A 26,857-nucleotide genomic window follows, 5' to 3' on the forward strand; every position below is an offset into this window, starting at 1 on the left:
TCGCATTAAACAAAGAATCCGTTGATTCTTTGTTTTCCAACCTAGATCGAGTCTGCCTTTCAGATATCGGAATTATAAAGTCCTTATTTTTCCTTTTGTCTGTAGTACAGCCTGTTTGGATGTTGTCAGTATCATTTTAATTGTCCATTATGATTGGTAGCTTGCGACTGCCTTTCACTATTTGTAGGTTGCGACTGCCTTTCACTATTTGTAGGTTGCGACTGCCTTTCACTATTTGTAGGTTGTGGCTGCCTTTCACTATTTAAGTTGAATATTTCATCCAGTTCCGGATGTGCAGGAGTAATTCCGATTATCGAAACCGTGCCGTGATCAGTTGAGCGAGGCATAGTAGAGACGGTGAATATCACTAACAGAAACTTTGTAGTGTTATTTGGAGCTGAACCCGGTAATAACAACTCCTTTCATCTGTCTCTCAACCACCAAAGAAATTGTCAATAAACACCGCCGATTCAGACATTGGCTTTTTAGATTGTTCCATTCACCAATTTCGTTGCCCTTCCCTTTACTCGTTCCAGCAGTTCTATATCTTTCCTACAATGAGTTCTCCAAACCTCTATACAGTACTGAAAGTGTGGTCTGACAATTTCCTTAGCAAGAAGATAATCACCTGATTAACCCTGCTAGACAAATTTCTGTACATCATTGACAAGACTCCATGAGCTATTTTTGAAGACCGTCTGCACTGCTCAGAAAACTTCATATCTGCACTATTACCCACAGATCATTTTCATATTCCACTACCCTGAGTACAGTACCACACAGTTGATATGTTACTCTGAGGTTACTGCTACCCATATCCAGTACTTTACATTTGTCAAGGTTAAACTTCAGCTGTCACCTCTCAGCCCATCGGCTCAACTTTTCTAGATCCTTTTGCAGTAGTGTACTGTCATTAACAACCCTGATAACCATTGTATCGTCTGCAGACTTGGTCATTAACCCTGATATACCTTCATTAATATCATTGATAAATACAGAAACAACAAGGGGCCCACCCAGAACACTAGGGGACTCCACTAATAACATTAGTCCCGAAGAGCAGTGCCCATTGATTACCACACTTTGTCTTATCCCATTTAACCATCCTTTATCCATAGCAGCAATTTGCCTCCAATTCTAGATGCTCTAATTTGTGCAGCAGTCTTCAAAGTGCAAAAGTATCAAAAGCCTGTCTAAGATCCAAATGTAGGATATAAAAATTATGCTTTGCATCGAGTTCCTTTGTGACCACGTTATAGTATCCAATCAAATTAGTCAGACAAAACTTCCTCTAAACAAACCCATGCTATGTCAGACTTATAACTGAAATTTTGTGTAGGTGATCCTGCAGTGCTTCTTTAACCAGTGCATCCGTTAATTTTCTTGGAACAAAAGTTAAACCAACAGATCTGTAATTACTTGTGTCTCCCTTTGATCCTCCTTTGTGAAATGGTGACACATTTGCACATCTCCAGTCCATGTGGACCGAATGAGTACAAGAAAACTCTCATAATGATAGCTAAGGGTTTGTTTACCTTCTTTGCTGCCTCTTTTAATTGAACTGGACAGATCCCATTCACCCAAGGTGCTCTTCTTCTATTTCCCTTCAACAATTTGGTCTCTACTTTGCTCTCAGTTATTACAAAATCATTTAGCTCCTTCCCAGAGTTTTATAAACTTCTGCTGTTCCCCTTCCTGAATGACTCATCATACAAAATACTCATTCAGTTTGTTAGTTACCTGAGAAAGATTTTCAACGATCGAAGCATCGATATCAAGTGAACCAATCTGATTCATCCCCTTCCCTCTAGAGTTTCCATAAGTAAAGAAATCTTTGCTATTTTTCTTAGAATATTTTGCCAAGTATTTTACATAATCCGTCTGTCTAACTTCCTTTATGACTTGTTTACACACCAACTTATACTTACTATAAGCTTCTTTGTCACCTGATAGTTTATGTGCATTCCATGAATTTTTATTCTCTGCCACAAGTCTCATTAGTTCATCTGACATCCATTTAGGCCTAAACCTTGAACTGTATTTCTCAGTTGGTTTGAAACTTTATTAGCTTCGAAGATTAATTCTTTGAATGCTTCCCATTTAGAATTAAATTGTTGATAATGTCAGACGCGTATAGGCTATAAGACTTACCTAGGAAATCCGTATGGACTCTTATCGAGGCCAGTGTGCTTTAAGCCTAAACAATATGGCCAAAACGCTAGTACGAGGCCACTACAAGTTTTCACCGGTAAGAATTTTTGACCCAGTCCGCCTCCGGATTGGTACAAGTGTATAGAATTTAAAAACTGTCTGAGACCACTGTAGTCACATTTAAAGAAAAAATCCTTCCCTTTACTCCTGATGGTAGTTACATCGTTGGCTAAATCCCACATCAGCACACTGTGATCACTGCCACGTAGTGGTTCCGTTATCTGCAGATTCTTAATGGATGAACAATCACTACTGGTAATGAGATCAAAAGTATTACTCCCTCTCATGCCTATTCTTCTCTGTCAGGATTCTCATCAGTTCATCTGACATCCGTTTAGATCTAGCCCTTGAATAGTATTTTTGGTTGACATGAAAAGCCTAGTAATTTCTACGATTATTTTCCTCAATGTTTATCATTTTGAATTTGTTGTAAGTAACATTATGAGTTGGCCCCACTACATAGAATTTAACTCACCCTGACGAAAGCAAAAGCCCTTCTTTACCCTTAATGGCATTAACATCTTTAAGTAGATCTCACATCATTGCAACATAGTGGTTCCTTTATCTACTGATTCTTAATGAATGAAGACGCGCTGCTGATAATGAGATCAAGAGTGTAGCTTTCCTTTGATGACTTTCTATCATGCTGATGGCAAAAAACAGCTTTCCTATAAATTCCCAAATGTCTTGCTAGTGAAAATCAAAAGTGAAAAATCCCCGATTATAAGACATTTTGATTTTCAGCCCATTCTATTTCTGTGTATAGTTGTTTGTTATACAGTTTGTTGTACTCATTGCAGTCAATAGGCCTATATCACACTTCCACTCTCGTTTTTGTTTTCCCTTCGCTTTTATATCGTACCAGACGGACTCATCATTGCACTTGCCAACCATGTTGATTGAAAGCATCTCTTTAGATTTAATATGCTTCATAACTAAGAGCATTACTTCTCCCATCTCGTCTGTCCTTTACGTACAAATTATACTCCCAGTATTCGAATTCTGCATCCCTTTTTCTCCGATATCCTTTCAATGTTTGCATTTGATGACATCATCAGTACTTTAAGTTTATCAAATTTATTTACTTTGCTCCTAGCATTAGTGTATATGCAATTATACATACACTTCTTCTTAATCTAAGTTATCCTAAGGAAGCCCACATATTTACTTGTTCCGTGAAGACCCACAGCAGCGAGTGATATCCACAATGCTTTGCTTTATAGGCAGATGCATGTTTCAATGGAAATAGTTCAAGCGTCACTTTCATCTCTGCCTGTGGCTCTCGTTTTTCTATTAGCATTTGTGTTCCACAAAAGTAGCAGTGTTCCGACCCGCCTAACATTGGCTCGATAGCATCAGCAAATATTCTTTCAGCCCTTTGATTTGAGTGTATCCCATCCCTGTAAAAACAGTTTCTCCTGCTAACAGGCACAGTCTGTGCGTTTAGCACCGTTCTCCCCCACACAGGGTGGAAAAGTCGTGGGTTCGTATTCCGTCAATGACGCAATGACCTTTAATGGGCTTTTTCACTCCCGCGCTGAGTTAGTAGGTCTCAGGTGTAGAAAACATGGTTTTCCCCCCAGAAACTGGAGTTTTTTTGCTCAGTAAAACAGGAAAATTGACTAGAGAACACATGCAATTTACAGACAAAAATACGGGTATATGTAAGAAATTACCGGGTGTCCCTAATAGTTTGGTTTTTTTTGTTAACAGGCTTGAGGTTTCACTACTTGAGGTTTTAGTCTCTCCAGGGCAGAATTGATGAACAAGACGCTCGGTATGTACTCTATCCTATTGTGTTCGGGCAGAATTATAGAGACTTTCAAATTTAATCCTATTTCGCACTTTTTACGAACATTACCCTGTAGTTACACTGGTGTGCAAAGCTTAAGGACCAACACTATTTCTGTAGATAAGATTTTTATGGTCATCCTTTTGCAGGTCTTTGAGGATATCACAGATATGTCAAGTTGGGCTTAATACTTTGGAGTCTAATCACTGATGGAACCGATATTCAGATGACACTCATGTGAAGTGGACCGAATTTCGGTTAAGTCCGTTCGGTCTGTGACAGCCAAATCCTTTGCTGCACCTTCACGACGATAGGACTGTTATTAACCCTGGGTTTAAACCCATGTGCAAATCTTGAAATACAGCACCTAGTATACTGGAGGTGACCACCCAGATGCGAACGAATGTAAGCAGGGATCGATCTTTGGCGCCCAGACTTCACATAGGAACGCCACTACTCACTCGCAATTGCCTGTCCACGTGTATTGTGTCTCTAAATTTCATGTGTTCTCTTTTCGATTTTCCAGCTTTGCTGAAAGAGAAACCCTGTTTTTCCGTGTGAAACACCTTGTTATCTACTCCTGAGACCGACTAACGTAGCCATGGAATAAAAACAAAGCCAATAAAAGTTCCTAGCATCATCGACAGGAATCCAACCCAGACCTTTTCCACCGGTTGTGCGGAGGACGATGACGATACCACTGTGCTACCAGCGCAGACTGTAGAGCTATCATAATCTAAACTATTATATTAGGGTCACCCAGTAATATCTTACATATACCCTTGTTTGTTTCTGTAAATTTGGTGTGTCTCTGGTCGATTTTCCTGTACGAAAAAAAAACAGTTTCTGGGAGAAACCTTGCTATCTACGCCGGAAACCGACTAACCCAGCTACGGAGTGCAAAATGCCCATTAAAGCTCCTCGCATCATCGACGGGACTCGAATCCGGGCCTTTTCCCATCCCTTGTGGGAGGACCGTGACGATACCACTATGCTGCCGAGCAGACTGCAGAGCTATCATAAAAGTGTGAAGTGTTCAATGTCTAACCGCCCGAGGGGTTTCTCCCATGTCAGCGTTGTGTATCTACCCCTATCGGCGAGGGCACATGTTATAGCTCACTTAGCATCAAATACCCCCGGGGGCTCACATCTACCCCCGGGGGCTCACATCTGGTGAGTATGGGCTTGGCAAACCCAGGGTCCTGAGCTGGATATCATCATTCTTCTCTTACTTGGTGATTCCTTTCTACTTCTCTCTCTCTCTCTCTCAGGTGGTAACTTGGGAATTTTTTTTTTTTTTTTTTTTGGCTGGTGCAGCATAAGCCTTAGGCTTCCTTGTACCATATGGCCATTAATAATAATAATAATAAATAATAATAATGTTCGCCAGTGAACTAATGCTGGGTGCTGATCACTAAATCTGAAACCTTGCTCACGTTTCAAATGGTTTTTACAAAATTCAGACCTCCGTTCCGATTGTATCAACTTGCTTTCGTATTCATAATTTGGAAACATGATAGTATATGCGCAGTTGTATAAAAATTAATTATTATGAAGCATGGATCATATTGGCGAAAATAAGTACAAAAACTAGTGCATAATAATAACAATTTTTTTTTATGCATAATTTTTACAAAGTGGGTATACATATATTTCATTGTTGTAATTTTAGAGTTTTCTGTATTTAATGTGTTAGCTGTTATTGCATTAGTTATATTCGTTATAGCGGGCGTGTTATTAGAGTACAGTACTGTATAGTCTTCCTTGGAATATTGGACCTTATTTGTGCTGTATGCTAATATTTAAATCAGCCCAATTTGGCGATATATTTATCACTAATTATTGTAGTATAGAATTGTACAGGGTTAGAGAGTATCCAGCTGTTGTGAAGTCATCATCCGGGTTCCTCGTAGTTCCGACATTTCTATTTTTGCATCAGTTGAGATTTTGTGTGCGTTTCTTTGTCATTTGTTAATATTAAAAATGGTTCGTGTCTCTTTCACCTAAGACTGGACAGCCCTTGTACAGTGTATATATTTTTTCTTGTAAATATAGTGTTACGTCGTTACTTCGTTGCCGTTCGAAATTTGAAATTTATTAGACAAGTTGTTATAGTTTGTGAAGCAGTCAAAATAAAAAAAAAAAAAAAAAAATGGCCATGGTTCATCCACTACCAGAAGGTAATATGACAAATCGGGGAAACTGTGAAGGTATGACCCGATTAAAGATAATATATACGCACTTAATTATGTAATTTTGAAATTTATGTGTAAGCGTTGTATTAATTGAATTTGAAATGTGTTTGTCAATCATTTTATTAATTAATCTTTTCAATTAAAATTTACAATTTCAAAATTATTGATTCCATTTACCCCCACCACATCCACAAAGTAATTCCAAATGCCCATACCCATACGAAACATTTGTGCTCTCTTTGTGCATATTGATAATAGCAATCTGAAAATGTTACGGAAAATGAAGCAGGGAGCTGATTTTAGTTCGACTGAACAGATTAATGTGGTGTAAAAGAAATTAACCTGAAATTACGTAGTTAAATAAAAATAATATAAAGCACGAGTAGCCAGCTTTTGAGCTTAATTTCAATAAAGTTGGACCCTAATACTCAATTCATTTTCACAGAGATATTTCTTTCCATTTAAATATTATTATTAAACTTAAATATGCTTTTCTAGAACTTCTATTTTAGTTTAATTGACCACAAATGTTTGTCGTATGGTATTTGTCGTAAGTGCATGGGTTACTGCTACGCTTGACCTAGTTAGTAAAATGAACTTGTTGATGTTCTTGTTAAGAACTTGGTCTCGTTGACTTTGTTATGGTTGCATAATTTGCACGGAAAAATATTTCCTCAGTGTAATGCAGTATATAGTTTACGCTTTGGTATATTGGCGCACTATAACCCTGCTGTTTTTGCGCCACAAAAAAAAAAAAAAAAAAATCAAATCAAATCAAGCTTTGGTATATGTGCATGTGTTCTATTGTGCAGCTTGTTCGAAGTTTGTATGTTATCTAATATGAAAGGATGTTATATTATGGAACAGAAAAAATGACTGGCCAGAACAGGTCATTGGGAAATTGAGACCTACTTCTACATTCAACTTTTAGAGTGTTTTCATTCATTCTCAAAAATGAATAAAGAAACAATTCTTTAGAAGAGTTGGGAGAAATGTATAAAATAGTAACAAGAAAAAACGAGATGCATGCAAAATGTTCAACCCTTCAATCTGGTAACATTTGTTTCCATTCATTATTAAAAATAAAATATTTTGGCAATATTCTTTAAAAGAGTTGGAGAAATGTTTAAAATAAGAACAAGAAACAGTGAAATACAAACACAGCTCTGCTACTGTCAAATGCCATTTGGTAGCAATTGTTTATGGCTTTACTATTTGTCTAATACCATTTGTTATCTTGCCTGTTTTAGAAGATTGCCCATTTTTCAGTTATTTAATATATGTGAAGTGTTTGTGTACCTTTCACTCTTGCTTGTTCTTTGATATAGTAGTAGGAAGAATTAGTTCTCCAGCTGTTGGGGTCTAACCCCACACATGTAATATTAAAAATCAGCAGGAAGTAATTCAAAATTATTCACTTTTTGATGCCACCTTTTATTTTCTGAAAAAATCATTATTTTATATTAAAATATAAATATTGATTAGCTTTTGAAAATAAATCTGCCCATAGACATGTTGGCATGCAAAATGGAAATCAAAAAACTTGTATGCAGTTGGACACTGGCTTTTCAATAACACTAATACTGCTGCATGAAATGTATTGTACATCAAAAGTGTAATTCTGGATGAAGCTGGAGAACATTGTCAGTTTCATATGATAATGGCACTTGACATGCATGCAATTAGGCATAACATAATTCTTGCATTTATCCTGTTGGCACGATAATTAACAGAGATTTTTGGAATTTTAACTGGAGAGAGCAAAGAATCATTTTCAAAAATGGCTTTTAGGAATTTCAGCTGTGTGGATGGAATAGATCACAATGATGAATTTCTGAAATATTGTCTGGGGGGTTTCTCATTGACCTTGCACACCCATCTTGGTTAAAAGAGAAACAATTTCATTTTGATTTTAGCACTGTACATACTATGTGTGCATTTACAAATGAATGTTAACTTGCTAATATCAAATGCTAACAGCTTCAAGTTTAGTTATCTTTGCACTCTGGTTATCCCTTTCCATTTTTATGAAAGATGCTAGCAAAAACAGATTGCAGCTGTGATTATCATGATTTTATTGAATGCTGAATTGAACAGCAAGTTTGTGTGCCTAATTTGTACAAAGTTGTTTTGCTTATGAAAACATTTGACTTTGAACATGGCTACCTTCCAGGCATAAAGAAAAGTGTGGTGAACTCTTGTAAAATCCATTATCCTTGCAACTGCAAGGGTAATGGATTTTACAAGAGTAAAATATGGATAGGGGATTTTACAAGAATGCTTTAGAGCAATCTTTATGACAATAAAAGTTAATATACAGGGTGTTTCAAAAATGGTCATTTTAAAGGTGTAAAGTACAAACTAAAATAAGCAAAAAAGTTCCCAGTGAACATCGGGCCACAACTGAACAGTTTTCGAGATAATACGTATTTTCTGTTAAGATCCGCCACTGACTATAGGAGCACTAGTTTAGCAAAAAGCCGTGAATCCTTTGCTAAGGGTTTTATTAAACATAAGATAATACATTTTTAGTTTTTGGTTTCAACACCACAGGATTTTAGATGTTACAAAAGGTGTTCAAAATGCTGTCGTTGCATCTGTATACTTTGTAGTCTTCTCTGCATTGAGTTGCGAATCCTCTCAGTCATTCCTGGGTCATTTCTGATTTGCTGAAAGGCTCCTTCAACCTGATGCTTTAATTCCTCAATTGTTTTAGTCAGAAGTTAATGTCAAAAGAACCAAGCTTTTTACATGACCCCAGATACAAAAATCCATAGGATTTAAGTCTGGTGATCTGGGAGGCCATATTACAGGCCCACCTCTACCTATCCACAGTTGACCATACCTTCTAGTTAGATACCAAGTCACAACTTGAGCAAAAAATGTGGTGGTGCACCATCATGCATAAACCACATGTTCTGGCATTGCTGAAGTGGAACATTATCATCATCAAGGAAGTCTGGAAGAACATTCTGCAGGAACCGAAGGTACAGCTCTCCTGTTAGCCTGTTTGGCAGAAAGTGTAGACCAGAGGTTCCCAACCTTTCTTGGTTCACGCCGCCCTTACTATCCCAGTAATTAATTTTTTCATGGCACCCCTAGGCCAAAAGAAATACCTAACACAGTGGTTTTCGACCTTTTAATATATACTTATATATAATAATTTTATTTTTTATATAGAGGTACTAAATAAAGATCAATTATAGATCACAAAATTAAAAAGATAAGATATAATGGATATTGTACCTTACCCTTTATATTGTACCCTTTCTATAATGAAATAAATATGTAAATTTCAAAATAATAACTTTAAGTAACTTAAACCCAAATTACATGGCACCCCAATAATGTTGTTGCGGCACCTCGGTTGAAAAACCACTGGTGTAGACTGTCTCCTAGTAATCCTGCCCAGACATTCAACAAGAAACGTTGCTGATGTTGACTCATGAATTGCATTAGGATTTTTGTCGGACCAAACGTGACAGTTATTATGAAAATTAAAAATACCATCACGAGTAAACCCAGCTTCGTCACTGAACAAAATGTTTAAAAATGGGGGTGGGGAGTTAGGACATACTGTTGTTGCATCTACTGGCAGAAGTTCACTCTGGGAGGGTAGTCTGTATTGGTGAGACCTTGTACACGCTGGATATGGTAGGGGTACAGTAATTGGCGATGTAAAATTCTCCACACACTGCTATGAGTCAGTACACGCTCTTTCAGAGCAACCCTCCTTTTCGAAATTCCTGGATTTTGTTCTCTTCTTTCTAACACCCTTTCCTCAACATCAGTTATGCTTCTGGGCCTACCTGCTCTTACTCCATGTGTGAAATGCCCATGTTCTCTAAGGCGTTGATGTACCCGGATGAATGTGCATCTGTTGGGCTGCCTTTGGCAGGGAAATGCTTCTTGGTACAAACGTGCAGCCTCGAATGCACTGCCGTTGGCTTACTCTTCGTTGCTGTAACCCCTTTCCATGTTGACTATCTTTTGACAAGTATGCCTGCTATGTCTCAGAGCATTGAGAGAGGGGGAAAGGGAGAGAATGAGCATAACCTAACCTAAACAAACAAGTCGGTGGTGGATCCCAACTCTATACAGTTCACCTTGTCAGTGTGGTGGTTCCCAACTAGAAATGTGCGATATCTCGAAAACGATTCACTCAAGGACCAATGTTTACTAGACTTTTTTTTAACATATTGTCTGTACAGTTCACCTTTAAATTATTGACCATCACTTTTGAAACACCCTGTATATGAGCGCCTCCGTAGCCAGGTGGACAGGAGCAGCAGTGCATAGCACACGCTTCTTGATTAGACCGGAGTTCGAGCCTGTGCCCACCAAATATGGAGGATGCGGAAAGGTCAGGGAATGATCACCGCATATCCCCTGATATGCGGTGATCATTCACCGCATATCCCGATATGCGGTGAATGATCCAAGAAACATGGCCTTAGTTGTTAATGCTCCTAAAAACTAAATAACAAACAGCAACAACAAACCTTGTATATGAAATTTGATTTTGCATTGAAAGCAAGTTTACAAAATTAATAGTTATGTGCACCCAAATATTTGGTTAAAATTAAATCATTATTGGTTTATAATTAAGTGTAATGTGATTAACAGTAAACTTAAATATGATCTATACCCAATTTTTAGATTTGCAAATTACCTACAACTTATTTTTTCCATGTTTGGAAATACATAAAGTATTTTCATTATAATCATCTATCCATCCACATATAACAGTTCTGCTTCCAGTGAATTTGTGAAGTTATATGTTCAGTTATTTTAGAGTTTTATTGAATCATTTGAAATTTTATTAAAATTGGTGAAATAGAAATACATTTTTTTTTTTCCCCTCCATATGTAATTAATTGGTACTAGTGGCATACCACTACATGTGGTAGTATGCCAATTGGAGAATGAGAAAAGTCACCCACTGTTTGTGTAGTTTTGTTTTATGAGTAGTCAGCTTTTGAGCCAGAAAGGTATGCGTTTTACACTTGTTTTTGATCAGCTGGAATTTGACATTTTATAAAAGATAGTATAAATGGTTGGCAGTAAAAGTTATTTGTTCATGTGTTGCACATCTTGAACAGTTCATTATTACTTGAAGAGGTAGTTAATTTACTAAATATAAGATATTTTTGGGAAAGAAGTGTAAGAAATAGGGTAAATTGACATGCTTAAATTATCTTCTTTATTCTGATGCTATATTGGATAATAAAAAAAATTCTTCAGAAATAGCAGCCTTTCTGAATGTGTGCAAATATTTCACTGAATGCAAAGTGAGATATTCACAGTAATCAGAGCAAGTTAAATTGAAGCAGAAACCAAAACCAGGGCAAAAATCATACAGCAGTGTATTTTGTATCCAACAGGGAATTTTTATGGATACTCGTCAAATTACAAAATAATCAGTGATGTAGATTGAAATTGAAAAGATCATTACTGATATATGCTGATTATTAAAATTTAAGGGAATTTAAGTGTGTAGTGTCATGCCTGACATGGGTAATCACAGATGACTATTAAATATATGCTATATTTCAGTCTTATTAAAATGCACTGGGAAATAATTACATTGTATTCCAAAATATAATTTTATGTTGAAATGTGCAGTGAAGGGAGAGGCGATTGTCATTAATTTATTTTTGAACGATTTTTGTTATTAATTTATTAGTAATTAATGAAAAGATGATTTACTTTCACTTCTTTTAATCACAAAAAATGGTATTCAGTTTTTTTAATTGAATCTGTTCAAAAAAACTGAACACCTGAAATGTAAAGTAGTGCCTACATTAAGTCATCATTATCATCATCATCATAAGCCATTTTCAATCCACTGCAGGATGAAGGCCTCTCCGGCACTTTCCAGTTCCTTCTGTTTTGAGCACTGGCCATCCATTTACTACTCAGAAACTCATGAATTTCATCTATCCATCTCCGCCTTTGTCTTCCAGGTTTTCTTCTAGCTCCTCTTGGGTACCATTCTGTTATTTTCTTAGTCCATCTGTCATCATGTCTTCGAGCTATGTGTCCTGCCCAAGACCATTTTAGTTCTTTAGTTTTGATAAGAATGTCCTTTACTTGAGTTTGCTGCCTAATCCATGTGTTTCTCTTCTTATCTAACAGTCTGATTCCCAATATAATTCGTTCCATTCTTCGCTGTGTAGTTCTCAGCTTCTCTTCCATTCTTTTGGTGAGTGCCCAAGTTTCACTTCCATAAGTCATGGTGGGGAGTGTACATTGGTTCATTATTTTACGTTTCAGACAAACTGGGATATTGCTCTTCAGTATGTGACTATATTTCCTGAATGCTAACCATCCAAAATTTCTTCTTCTCTTGACTTCCAGCCATTTATCATTATTACAGCTAATAACTTGTCCCAGATAAGTATATGACTCCACCTTTTCAATTACTGCTCCTTCAATCATTATTTCCCTTTCTGTGGCATACTTGTTCATCATTACTTTTGTTTTAGCCATATTCATCTTTAGTCCAAAATCCTTACTAACTGTGCATAACTGATTAAGATTTTCCTCTAATTCTTTGGGATCGTGGCTTATGACCACAATGTCATCTGCAAATCGTAAATGGTTTAGGTACTCTCCGTTCACATTGACTCCTTTCTGCGACCAGTCTAATCTTCTGAAAGCTTCCTCAAGGGCAGCACTAAACAGCTTCGGAGATATTGTGTCTCCTTGTCGAACTCCTTTCTCAATTTTAAATTTGCTACTGTCTTTGTCTAGTCTAATAAAGGATGTAGCACTCTCATATATTTTCTTCAAAATCATAATATATGGAGTATCTATGCCTTGTCTTTCCAGTGCCCGAAACATTGCCTTATGCTGTATGGAGTCAAATGCCTTTTCATAATCCACAAATGCCAGGCATAATGGTATTTTATATTCATTTGCTTTCTCCATTAGCTGTGATATTACGTGAAGGTGATCCATAGTTGAGAATCCTGTCCTAAAGCCAGCTTGCTCTTTCGGTTGATTCTCATCAAGTATTCTTTCTAATCTGTTAGTAATGACCCTTGTGAACAACTTGTAGATATGGGGTAACAAGCTAATTGGTCTATAATTTCCAATTTCTGATTTATCTCCTTTCTTATGCAGCAAAACTATGATTGCATTATTCCACTGCTTAGGCATCACACCTTTTCTAATGCACTTTGTGAAGAGCCTTGCCAGTTTTTGTGTTATGTCTCTTCCTCCCAATTTTAACAACTCTACAGTAACTTCATCTTCCCCCGGGGCTTTCCGATTCTTCATTTTCTTCAATGCATGTTCTACCTCATCAGGAAGAATATTGGGTATGTCGTATGTGTTGCTACTTTGCAATCCATGTTCCTCACTGCTGGTGTCATTCCCTCGCTCCTTGTATAATTCTCTATAGTAGTCTTCTGCTATTTGAATTATGCCTTCTCTGCTGTTTATAGGTACACCATCGCTATTCTTCAGTTTCAGTATCATTTGTCTTTCTGTATTACTGCTCATGGCTGCTGATTTAAATCCTTTGTTTTCCCTTAATGTTTGTTCTACTTTTCTTGTGTTAAATCTTCTTATGTCCTCTCTGAGTCTCTTTCTAATGGCTTTGCATAACTCAGTATACTCAATTTTCTCCCTGTCAGTGTGTTTCTTGCTCTTCATTTGTCGTCTTTGGTTCATCATGACAAGTGTTTCTTGACTAATTTTTTTCTTCTTTGGATTTCTGTTTCCCTATAGGTTTCTTGGGCTTTATCACTTTCAGAAAGTTGTAATATTCCTCGTCGATATCTTGGTCCTGGGCAGTCTGCAGAAGCTCAAACTTGTTCTTAAGTTCCAGTACATACTGCTTTTTCTCCTCCTCTGTTATTTCAAAGACCTTTGTATTATTTACTCGAGTCAGTTTTTTCCTTTCCTTTCCTACATCTATATCAAGTGTACATCTTACCATTCTGTGATCACTTCCAACATTTACCTTATTCAGGACGGTAACATCATTCACAATATATCTTCTGTTAGTGAGGATGAAGTCGATTTCATTAGTTGTTAATCCATTTGGACTCTTCCATGTCCACTTTCTGTTCACCCTTTTCTTGAAAAAAGTGTTCATTACTGACAGTCCTTGAGATTCTGCAAATTCCACAAGTCTTTCACCTCTTATTTCTTTCACCAATTCCAAAATTTCCTATAGTTCCTCTTTCTGCACTGTTTTGCCTTTTTCCAACCTTAGCATTGAAGTCCCCCATAATAATAGTGTAGTGGGTTTTCTGCTCATCTAGAAGACTCTCAATTTCACTGTACATTTCTTCAACCTCTTCATCATCATGGCTCGACGTTGGTGCATAAATCATTATAATCTTTAGCTTGTACCTCTTAGAAATCTTGAGTATTAGTCTTGACACCCTTGGTGATGTACATTTTGAATTCCAAAATGTTGTTTTTAAAATCTTTATGGACCAGAAACCCAACTCCACCTTCACTCCTTTCACTGTTTCCATTGGTGTACAGCAGATTTCCACTTGATAAACTTATAAGTGATTCATTTCTTCTTCTTGTTTCAGCCAAACTACATTAAGTAACTACTATTAATTTGCTAAATGTATAATGAATTATTACTGTTTACTTTAATAATTACAGAAGATCCACGAAATGAGCACTGTATTTAATATACAAAGGGTACTAGGAAAGTTTTGCAATACAGCTTTGTTTATTTAATTTTTTCAAAGTAATTTCCTCTACGTTCAATACACCTCTCCATCCTCCGAAACCAATCTTTAAACCAGTTCTGCCAAGTTTCACTAGGGAGTAAAGCACACTCGTTGTCCCAAGCCCGTAGAAGGTCCTCATCACTGGAAAACCGCCTCCCTTTTAGCTTCATTTTCACATGCGGGAACAGTGCAAAGTCGCAGGGAGCAAGGTCTGGACTGTAGGGATGGTGCTCGAGAAGTTTCAGTCCTGTCGTGGTCAAATATTCGGTGCAGGCTTTGGCGCGGTGAGCTGGAGCATTTTCGTGATGGAGGTACCAGGTGTCCATTCTTGACTTTGGCCGCAGGTTCTTCATAGATCCAATGACTTTAGGCAGGCATTGTTCAGTATACCACTTAGCTGTGAATGTCTTCTGCGTGTCCAAAACGACACGTACCACAATTCCACTCGATTTGAAAAATACAGCTATCATTTTCTTCTTTACAGATCGGGATTTTCTGACAATTACGGGTGTGTCGTCATCATCAAAGACCCAAACTTTGTTTTGAGCCTTGGTCGGCAGATCGTAATAGTACAGCCAAGTCTCGTCACCTGTCACAATGTTGTTCACATACCGAGATTGTCCCTTATCAAACTTTTTTAACATCTCCCGGCACCAAGTCACACGTCGTGTCATCTGCTCTTCAGTCAGTTGATGCGGCACCCAGAGAGAACAAAGTTTCTTCACGTGCAAATGATCTTGCAGAATCGAACGAATTGCTGGTGCATTTAGGCCCGAAGTATCCTCTATCTGTTGATAGGTCACTCGCCTGTTTTTGTCAAGCATTTTCCTCACAGCAGTAACGTTTTCCTCCGTAACTGACGTTCGTGGCCTTCCCGGCCTCTCAGATACTCCAGAGTGAAATTTCCCCTTTGGAATTCTCTATACCACCTGAATATCGTTGTACGATGTGGACAATCATCATCTAGTGCAAGAGTCATTTCTTCTAAGCACTGGTCTATGGTTAAACCACGCACGAAATTATACCGCAAAACTGTCCTTATCTCATTTTGTGACCACGATGCCATCGCAAGCACTTTACACTCTCACTACTAATGAATAACTAAGCCCATCGACTTGGCGCGGCGGCTACTATGCACGTATGAACATGTCTCAACATGCAGCAACAAGCAGCTTCCTGTGATTCATTGTTGCGTCATATTGCAAAACTTTCCTAGTACCCTTTGTATATATTTTTAAATCGGAATAAGTAAGTTACATCACAAGAAGTTGAATATTATTTTGATGTGTGTGTAGTGGAGTGAGAAGTTAGTATTAATGCGTTAGTAGTAAGTAAAGTGGCAAATGATGCAGAAAGCAAGCCTATACAACATCAGCTAAAAAAAAGTTACTTATTATTAAGTAGTAATTGGTAACAAGTTAATCAGCAAATTTTCTATTACGTTTATATAATTACATTTAATTTAGTTTTATTAGTTAATAATTGAATTTGTTCTATTCACATAACATGAAAAAAAATTCAACATGCCTGAAATACAATGCAGTGCCTATACAGTGTTTCATAAAGGATGCAACTGTATTATAGGAATTTTAACAAATCACACAAAAGAGAAATAAATTGCACATACTTTTACCATTTACAATGGAAAGAAATTACTCAACCTTTATAACAAGTGTTGGAAATGGTTTCCACTCATCTGGATGCAGGTTCGTACCCTTTTCATGACATTTGCAGCCACCTTACATAATGTTGCAATCTCTTTTTAATGTTAGCCTTCAATTCATCAAGAGTATGAGGATTGTTGTGAAACACTTTACCTTTTAATTGTCCCCAAAGAGAAAAATCTAGAGGAAGATCTGGAGATCTTGGGGGCCGCAAGTTTTTTTGAGATCAAGCGATCTCTGAAAAATTTCTGTAACATGGCCATCATTTCATTTGTTGTATGGCAGGTCCCACCATCTTGTTGAAACCAACATTCTCGTTCATTCACCTCCAACAATGTAATAAACTGTTGGATTATGTCATGATAAACTTCTCCATCCACAGTTTTGTCAAAAAATATAGACCCCTATAACACGACGTGAGATGGCACACCAAACCCCAATTTTCAGGGTATGTAATGATCGTTCGTGATATGCATGTGGGTTTTCACTGCTCCGTATTCAGCTGTTCGGACTATTCACATAACCGTCCAAGTGGAACCAAGTCTCGTCACTAAAATAAACACGATCCAACACCTCAATTCCATTTTTATCAACAAAAGAGCGAAACCAATGACAATACTGTATGTTTTTCATGGTCAAGTTCTTTCAGTTCCTGAATGACACCAGTACGGTAAGCATGCAATTTTAACTTCTTTGTAGCCCTGAAAACAGTAGTCTGGTTTGAGAAGATAACTTCTTAAGCAATTTTCTTGGTGACTGGGTTAAACGTTCATTCAGATCATCAAGAACGTTTGCAGTTAACAGTGATGGCCGGCCTAGGCTCTTTTGTCCTTCACACTCACAATTTTGCAATTATACGCGATATTGTTGAATTGTTGGGGACAAACGACCGAGGAAATTTCATTTGAAACTTATCTTGCACACGTTTATAAGATTTATATGCAAGTAAGACTCCACAATAAACGTGCTCATTCTTGGAAAACGACATGGCCGACACAGTGCAACGGACTGGATGCCTGACTGAGACTAATGCATGTCACGGTCATTTAATTGCTTACCTCGGGTAACCATGGGAGCAGTGCTGCCATCTACACTTTAAACTTGACATCAGATATGGCTGCCCGTAAGTTCTACCTTCTTGATTTTAGGGTTGCGTCGTTTATAAAACACCTTGTACAAAGCCTGACTTATTTGAATTTTGAATGGCCTATGACCTGTAGGATTTTTCTCATTCTTGTGCTAGAGCATGTTTTTAATTTGTCAGTATGAGTGGTTAGATTTACTTACTGTTGGCATTCGTGGTGAGCAGATGTGCCTTGTGGAGCACTTCATAGTGAAAGTGAAGAAGTATATATAAGATGGGATTAGAGCAGGATTATTGGAGTAGAGCTGGATTTTAGAGGTTATTTAGTATATTTTAGTTTATTTTGATAGGTTCCCCCCCCCCCCTAATAGTTTCATTATTTTTTAATACAGTAGAGCGTCAGTTATTTGGAATAATGGATGTCAAACCTCTTCCGGATAGCCAAATTTTCCGGATAATTGAACCGGAAAATTTTTCTGGTAAGATTAACTAAATTTAATGTAATTATTTAATTAAATAAATTTGATTTATTTAATCAAAGAAAGATTAAGAAAAAAGAAAGATAAAGAAAGATTTTTAAATGCTCTTGTTTTTTGACTTGCCGATTACGAGCACGGACAATCTGTGCATCCCACTGACATTTGCACACATAGCAATCGTAACTCGCTCTTTTCTCATCTTAAAACTTGGTGGGTGCAGGCATTTATTTCTCTTTTAGTGGCTAGGGTTTTTCTCTGTAATGCTTTCCATGAGTCCGTCTCATCAACTTTTTTTTTTCTTCTCTCATAATTTGCTTAACCGAAGAAAACTTACTTTTAAAGAACACCACTGCCGATTCGTCTGCATAAAGTTTCTCGCCTAGAATGTCTAGTTCACATATACTGTCTCAGTTTAAAGTTTTTCAGTCAATCTGTGCTTGCTTTAAAATCTTCATTACCTCCTAATTTTCGATTAAAATCCGATGCCTTTCACACAACATTGGGCCAGACACTGGTTCATCTAAACTTCGCTTCTGAAGAAAACAAAAAAAATAAAGTGCACTCTATAAAGTGGCATTTTCAGGTTTCGACATCTTTTTCCTATTAGATCCTCCTTCACCATCCATAATCAACACATTCTGTTATAGCATTGGAATTTTTCTTGATGTTGTAAAGTTCCCACTTTAAACTCTGGAGAGATTTCCTAAATTTTCATCTTTTCTACTTCTATTAATAATTTACTTTTTTTTTTTTGTCACATTGTTAAAACTACACATTTTACCATAAAAAAAATTGAGAAAAATAATAAATTGCAGTTTTGGGCCAATATTATTCTTACCGAATCTGGAGCTAAACTAATCTGAAATCTGAGAAAACTCAGTAGTCTGTGATATTTTTCTAAAGCACATTTCTGAAGGTCACATAGAATTCTAGAGGTCACAACCAATAAAACAATAAAAACAATTTGCAGTTTTCGGTTTATTTGACTTTTTGTTTGTACAATCTGTTATAAACGGGTAGTAAACTTTACTTTTGCCGATTATGGCCGAAATTCAATTTGCAAAAGTGATCACTATAACTGGCGCTTACTGTACTACCGTTAATAAAAAAAGAAGAAAGATAAGCCTTTCAAATTATTCCGGATAACCGACAGTTCTACTGTATTATAAATATAATTTTTTGAAAGTTTCTATTATTAATATTTAGTAAATTTTACGATGGTTGTTACCAGATCCGCCTTGAACACTTTGTCAGAGGGTACCATGACTCATGCAGAAATAGCTGATGGCGATTTCTGGGTGAGTCATGATTTTTTCCTTTGCAGGACCCATGGCGTGTATTCCAAGGTCGACTTAGTGGATAATTGTAGCTCACCTGGAGATTATTTTCTTTGTCACTGTTGTAAGGAGTGTACTGATCTTAAGTTACAATTTGGTATGTTGCTAGAATAATTGAGTCATTGAAAAAATGGGAGCTTGCCCTCGAGAATAATGTAATTGGGAGCTTGTCAGGGACTCAAGGCTCTAGTAACCTATCAAGTGATACCCTCCCAATTCGGGTGCCCCAGAACAGATTAACTAAGTGCAAACTACTCTGGTTCAAAAGGACTTATGAGGTGTGACAATAAAGTTTTGAGAATAATTTTGTTTCCATGAAAGTGGCCACCCTGTAAACCAGTGCTTCTCAAAGTGGGTGTTACGTCCCCTGGGGGCATTTGAATTATTCAGGCGTTAGGCATGAAAGGGGGCGATAGTTAATATAATTAACTATTTCCATTAATATCATGACTTATTTATGTAATTAACTTTAATTTTTGACTTAATTTAAGTGACTATAACTGACTTTATTTATGTAATTGTAATTTTTTACGAAGAAGCAATAAAGTGCAGTAAATAGGTTATAATTTGAGGAAAGAAAATTACGATGGCTTAAGATGCTACAAGGCCTCTTAACTGAATAGATATCTCATACAGAGTGGATACAATTGAATTATGGTATACCTTTAAAACAATCACAGAAGCCTTGAATGCGTATATACCATTAAAAAAAAAGTACTTCATGAGGAGGATTTCAAATAAGATGAATAATGAAGTTGCCAGATTACTTGAACAGAAAAAGACAGCATGGAAAGGTTAAAAAAAAAAGTAGTGCAGCCATTATCAACCCACTGCAGGATGGAAGCCTCCTCAGCAATCCATGCTGAGGGAAGTGGACCATAATCTGCCACGCTGGTCCAGTGCAGGTTGGCAGATCGACCGTATTCAGCAGTCAGGGGCTTGAACCCAGGTCTACTCAAAGAGCGTGTGCTACTGCACTCCCGCTCCTGCCCAACTCGGCTACGGACAGAGCAATAAAAAGTGTTGAAGCCTATAACAGCTACAAATTGATCTGTAATAGTGCTAAAAAAATGGCTAAGCTGGCAAAGGCAGGTTATAAGAAATTTCTTATCTCCACTCTTTGCAAAGAGTTGGTATAAGGAATTCTTCACATATATAAATGCGAAGAAAAGGACAAACCAGATCTGACCCTTATGTAATGGGCGTGGGATAGTATTAAATACTCCAGCTGAAGTTGCAAATGAACTCAACAGTTACTTTGTGTCGATATTTACAGAAGAAAAACTTCATGTCAACGAGAAATTCTGGGAGTGAAGTTGAAAAAAATGTAATTAATTTTTTTTTTTTTTTTTTTTTTATGAGAACCCCAAACACGAGAGGTATTAGAACCTATAGTACTTAGTACCGTGCTTGGGTTGGAGGTTGAGAAGACAAAAGAAGATATTTGTTGACATTGGACTTGAACTTCTGTAGATTGTAATTTTCAGGAAATACGTAGGAAGGAAGGTTGTTCCAGAAAACGGCAGTTGAATGAATAAAGGAGGAAGATGAAAAGTTGGTTCTGTGGGTTTGAAGTTGGAAAGTAAATGGCTGGTGGCGGCACGTGTTCGGACTGTTTTGAAAGAGAGAGCAGGAATTATAGAAGCCAATTCAGAAGAACAGTGCCCATGGAAGTATCTGTAGAAGAGGCATGCAGCAGAAACAGTACGTCTATGAGAAAGCGAGTGGAGAGACTCTGTTAGAGATGAATCATTAATTAACCTAACTGCCCTCTTCTGAATGGTGTTGTTGATGTTGAAATTTCATGTTTGTTTAATTAAAAAAACTTTCTAGCCTACAAGCCAGTGAGGCTCTTGAGGTTGATGGCATATACCCTATAATCAAGTCTCCGTAGCCGAGTGGGCAAGAGCTGGAGTGCAGTAGCACACACTCTTTGAGTAGACCGGGGTTCAAGCCCCTGACTGCTGAATACGGTCGATCTGCCAACCCGCACTGAACCAGCGTGGTAGATTATGGTCCATTTCCCTCAACATGAATTGTTGAGGAGGTTTCCATCCTGCAGTGGGTTGATAATGGCTGCACTTTACTTTTTACCCTATAATCTTAAGGGAGGCATCAAGTGAGTGCATTGAACTAGTGATGCACAAACTGTGGGGAACAATCCCCAAAGGGATTACAGCAATTTTAAAATAAATTTATTTTTTGTGTACATAAAAGCTAAAAACCTGTTGCTAAAATTGCTTTTTCAGTACTGTAGGTATAGAGACCTGACTTCTCAAACTAAGTCGAACTAATTTGCCACATAGCATACGCTTCTTGATTAGACCGGGGTTCGAGCCCATCACCACCAAATACGGTGGATGTGGAAAGGTCAGGGAATGACCACCGCATATCCCGGAGCAATATAGCCTTAGTTGCTAATGCTCCTAAAAACCAAACAAACAAACAAACAACTAATTTGCCTCTAATGGATTGGAGCAAATTGGAAGGAAACTGCACATGGGTGACAAAAATTTTTAAATCAACTAGATGATTTTATTTGTATCAACATGTCAGGGAAAGTACTAGGGAAAAGAATACTCTAGACCTCATCACCCATGATCAGATGACGTAATAGGACTGACAGTACAGGAACCAGTAGCAGTAAGTGATCACGGAGTTCTACTGTGGACGATGAAGAGAGGTAGAAGTAATTAAAGGCAAAGATGCCTTAGGTGCTACATGGCCTCTATTAACTGGGTAGATATCTCACAGAGAGCGAATACAATTGAATTATGGTATACCTTTAAAACAATCATAGACGCCTTGAATTCTTATATACCATTAAAAAAATACTTCACGAGGAGGATTCCAAGTTGGATGAATAATGAAGTTGCCAAATTACTTGAGCAGAAAACGACTGCATGGAACAGTTACAGAGCAATAAAAAGTGCTGAAGCCTATAACAGCTACAAATTGATCTGTAATAATGCCACTGAAAAGGTTAGACTGGCAAAGCAGATTATGAGAAATCGCTGGAAAAGATGGGGGATAAGGAATTCTTCACATATATAAATGCAAAGAAGAGAAGGACAAACCAGATTGAACAATTATGTAATGGACGTGGGATAGTATTAGATACCCCAGCTGCAGTTGCAGATGAACTCAACAGTTACTTTGCATCGATATTTAGAGAAGAAAAACAATTCATATTAATGAGAAATTCTGGGAGTGAGGTTGAAAAAAATGTAATTAATGATGTTGAAATTTCACAAATTTATTTAATGAAAAAACTTTTGAGCCTGCAGGCCAGTTAGGCTCCTGAGGTTGATAGCATTTACCCTATAATCTTAAGGGAGGTGGCAAGTGAGTGCATTGATCCATTGAGGCTAATTATGAGAGCATCACTGGACTCTGGAATGATTCTGTTGTATTGGAAAAGTGCCAGTATATCTCCAGTAAGGGCGGTTCTAAGAGTCTCAGTCTAATTTCAGTAGTTGGGAAAATCATGGAGACAATGATCAAGGGTGGAATTCAGGATCACTTAAATAGAAATGAAATTCTTAAGGATACTGAGCATGGTTTTGTAAAGGAAAAATCATGTTTAACTAATCCTGTTAGCTATTTTTACAGGGTCACTGAAGAGCTGGACTTGGGGAATAATTTTGACATTGTTTATTTGGATTTCAGCAAAGCATTTGACTCAGACCCACATGAGCGTTTACTTCATAAGCTGGAACAGGTTGGAATCACAAAAATCCTTAGATGGATAGCAGGGTGGCTTCAGGGCAGGAGGCAAAGAGTTGTCATAAATTCCTCAGATTGGGTTGATGTAAGAAGTGAGGTTCCCCAAGGATCATTATTAAGACCATTGTTGTTTTTGATTTCCATAAATGACATCGATGAAGGGATAGAGGCTGTGATGTATAAATTTGCAGGTGATGCAAAGATTGGTAGAGTAGTTAATGATCACTGCCAAGCAGAGACGGTCAGAAAAATGGCAGCTGTGCTTTAATCCAGCCTAGTGTAAGGTTTGCACCTGGGGAACAGTAACCTCAAAATAACTTGCACACTTGGCGGAGTTGAAGTAAAGCTGATGGTGGAGGATTGGGACTTTGGTAGTATGATGCGGTCAGACACAAAGTACAGTAAACCCCTGCTATTCGCGGTCGCTGATTTAATATAAAAGGAAACCTAAAAAAATGTGAATTTTAAAGCGCGGTGAACATTTTCCGCCATAAAAAAACATGGGCGTGGCTAAAATTATCTTTACCCGTCAAAACAGCGCTCGGTGGGTGGGTGGGGGAGGGAGGGAGAGGGGTCACAAAATCGCGAGCTTGGGTGTTTCTCGCTAATCCTTGCTCAATATGTGTTATGTTCTTGTCATGGAAGGTTTCGTCGTTTGCTTTTAATTTATGTGCTTAAATTAAATAAATTTATCAATTTATAAATTTATATGCTACAAAAGTGATAAATCTACCATTTTGCGGTGTAAAACAGACTTTTTTTGAGTGTTAATGGAAGAAAGTGACTTTATTGTGGACAAGTTCTTTCTAACCCATACAAAAATATGGCTACGAATAACAAGGGAAATGTGAAAAGATCAAAGAAGCTGATGACATTAGCGAATAAAATTGAGTTATTAGATAAAATTTATAATAGTGAAAGCCTCAGTGGCAAAACATTATAAAATCAACAATACGATCAATCAAGAAATCAGAAGAAAAAATCCGACGTAGTGTCCGTGAAAACGCACCAATTGCTTCAAAAATTTGCTCTGTAACTCATGATGTTAAATTAGAAAAAATGGAAAAAGCTTTAAATCTGTGGATAGAAGACCGAACTCAAAATAAAATTCCATTAAGTTCCCTTATCATTTGTGAAAAGCAAAACTCCTTTATCAACACTTTAGCGAAACTGGTGATAGCACTGGCGGGATAAGTTTTTTAGCTAGCAAAGGCGCTGGTTTGAAAGATTTGTTTGAAATTTCTAATAAATATTACATTTAATATTAAATCATTTCTTATTTTCATTTCGATGCCATATGCTTGCATTTCACTATGTACTGTCTATGTACATAGTCATATTATGAAGGTACATATAATACATACATAGACAAAATTTTAGACTAGTTTTTCTTATATATTTCATACTTTGGAACGGAACCCCTTTATTACTATGGGAGCCATAACTCAGTATTCGCGTTTTTGGTATTCGCAGCATTTCTCAGGAACGTAACCCCTGCGAATAGCGGGGGTTTACTGTACTTCTCTGAGCTTTGTAGACTGGTTGCAAGGAGGGCCCATGTTGGCCTATCAATGATTTATCGAACAATCGCTAGTAGTCATAATCCCATTATATAAGGAAATTGTTAGACCACACTTGGAATATTGTGTTCAAGTATGGAGACCTAAAGAAAAACATTGTCCTGCTTGAAAGGCTCCAAAGATGGGTAACTCGCCTGGTGAGATTGGCAAAAGGGCGTCCATATGAGGAAAGACTTCGAATGTGTGGGTTGCAGAGCTTGGAAACTAGGCACCTTATAGGAAACTTGATTGAGGTGTTTAAGGCTCTGAGAGGCATAGGCAAAATGAATAAGGATGAAATTTTCACTGTTATAAATGATTCTAGAACTAGGGGCCACAATTCCAAGTTATGTGGGTGGGGGTTAGACTGGATTGCATGAAGTTTTATTTTAGCCAGCGAGTTATAAATTACTGGAATAAGTTGCCTACATGGCTGGTAGAGACTGACAGTCTGGGGAAATTCTAAGGTCAGCTGGATAATTACCTAAGGGAGGAGGGGAAATGCATAGGTGTCCATTTCCTTTTCTGTTATTAATTATTATTTTTTTAAAAATTTCCTTATTATTAATTTGTTTTTATTCTTATTATAGTGGGGTTGTTTATGAGATAAGATGCCCGGATTGTGGGGAGTGTTATGTTGGTGAAACGAGGCGGCGGTTTAAAATTCGTCTGGGGGAACACACGAATGCTATAAAATCTGTGGATTATGGGAAGGTCTCTGTAGCGGAACATTTTTGGGAGAAGCATCATGAGATCTCCCTGGACGAAGCTGTCATCTTCGACCATGCACATAAGTTTTGGGACCGCAAGTGGCTTGAGAGCTTGCAGATTTGTTCTAAGAACAATACCATTAACAGAGACAAGAGAATTCGTATTCATCCCCTCTTTGAGGTGGTGATTCTCGGACGGGATGATCGGTTCCGCCTGGCATGCTCCCGAGCCATTTCCGGTTCCAGTGCGCATGAAGAGAATACTGCCCATGCTCCTGTGGAACCACGTGCTTAGAGCTGTGAGCCTGCTGTTATTCAAGGATGTGTTTTACCATAAAAATCTTACTGTTGAGAAAGGAGGCGGATGCCTCTGAAAGCTTCGTGATTTTAGCGGTTTTAGTCATTGTTTTATTTTCATTATTTTATCGCTTTTATTTTCTCATAAATTCTTATATATTCTATATTTATTATAAGTAGATTGTATATTTTTATTCTACATTAATTTAAAGAAAAGTTTTGTTATTTCATTAGTTCTATGTATATATTTTACAGTATTAAAGTAAATTGAAAGTAATTATTTCAGCAACGGTTGGTGTTCGTGTGTAATTTTTGTGAATATTTTATTATTATTATACATATATTTTTTTTCGACTGTTGCAGCATAAGCCATAGGCTTCCTTGCACCCTGTGGCCAGTACTAATAAATACTAAATAATAAAAATGTGAGAGAGAATGAACCCTACTGCGTAGGGAATATGCCTTAATTTTCATTGGTTATGGACACACAAAAAGCAACTGACTAGTGTGATTTCTTAGTGTGTATTAATACTCAGTTGTTGAGTAGTACTGAGAAGGTGCATTTTAGCTCCAGCAGCTTATTTGCTCTTAATCCCCCATAACACACACACACACACACACACACACACACACACACACACACACACACACACACACACACACACACACACACACACACAGTACTGAGAAGTACTGCTCATTAATCCCTTTATTGTAATTCCTGTGCTTCCTACAGCACAAATTCTCAAATTGCCTGAAAGCCAGAGTGTGAATATGCGGTAGCAGTAAATATATATAGCAAGTGTATTGCATGCATGCTTTATTCTGCTTTGTAACTCGGTGCTTTCATATCAACGTGGATGTGTTTTTCATTCTTCTGTTACTTTTTATATTGCATATTTCATCATTATCATTGTTTTTAAGAAGAAAAAATATATATATTTTATCATGGACAATTGGGTAATCAGAACAAAATGGCCGAGGAGTGATGACAATAATGTTGATACAGATACTTCAGAAGCTAATAAGGTAAGAAATATCAGATGAAAGTTTGGACACTGACGTTATTTCAAGTGTAGTGCAACCATGAATTTCTGG

At 37.3% G+C, this 26,857-nt stretch overlaps 1 protein-coding gene across 3 annotated transcripts in view; it reads left to right on the forward strand.

Annotated features, from left to right (window-relative positions):
* Positions 1–5,933: 5,933 nt before the first annotated feature.
* The window catches only part of LOC150086031 (uncharacterized), a 371,398-nt gene continuing 350,474 nt past the window's right edge, over positions 5,934–26,857 (forward strand). For 2 of the 3 annotated variants that reach the window (XM_090374340.1, XM_090374341.1), the window contains exon 1: positions 5,934–6,213. In XM_090374340.1, the coding sequence (XP_090230466.1) occupies positions 6,156–6,213 (58 nt within the window). In that variant the 5' untranslated portion in view covers positions 5,934–6,155. The remainder of the gene's footprint in view (positions 6,214–26,857) is intronic. The other variant, XM_090374342.1, reaches the window with a different exon arrangement.

Source organism: Mastigoproctus giganteus, chromosome 5 (genome assembly GCF_048544385.1).
Source record: "Mastigoproctus giganteus isolate SK-2022 chromosome 5, ASM4854438v1, whole genome shotgun sequence".
Lineage (NCBI taxonomy): Eukaryota > Metazoa > Arthropoda > Arachnida > Uropygi > Thelyphonidae > Mastigoproctus > Mastigoproctus giganteus.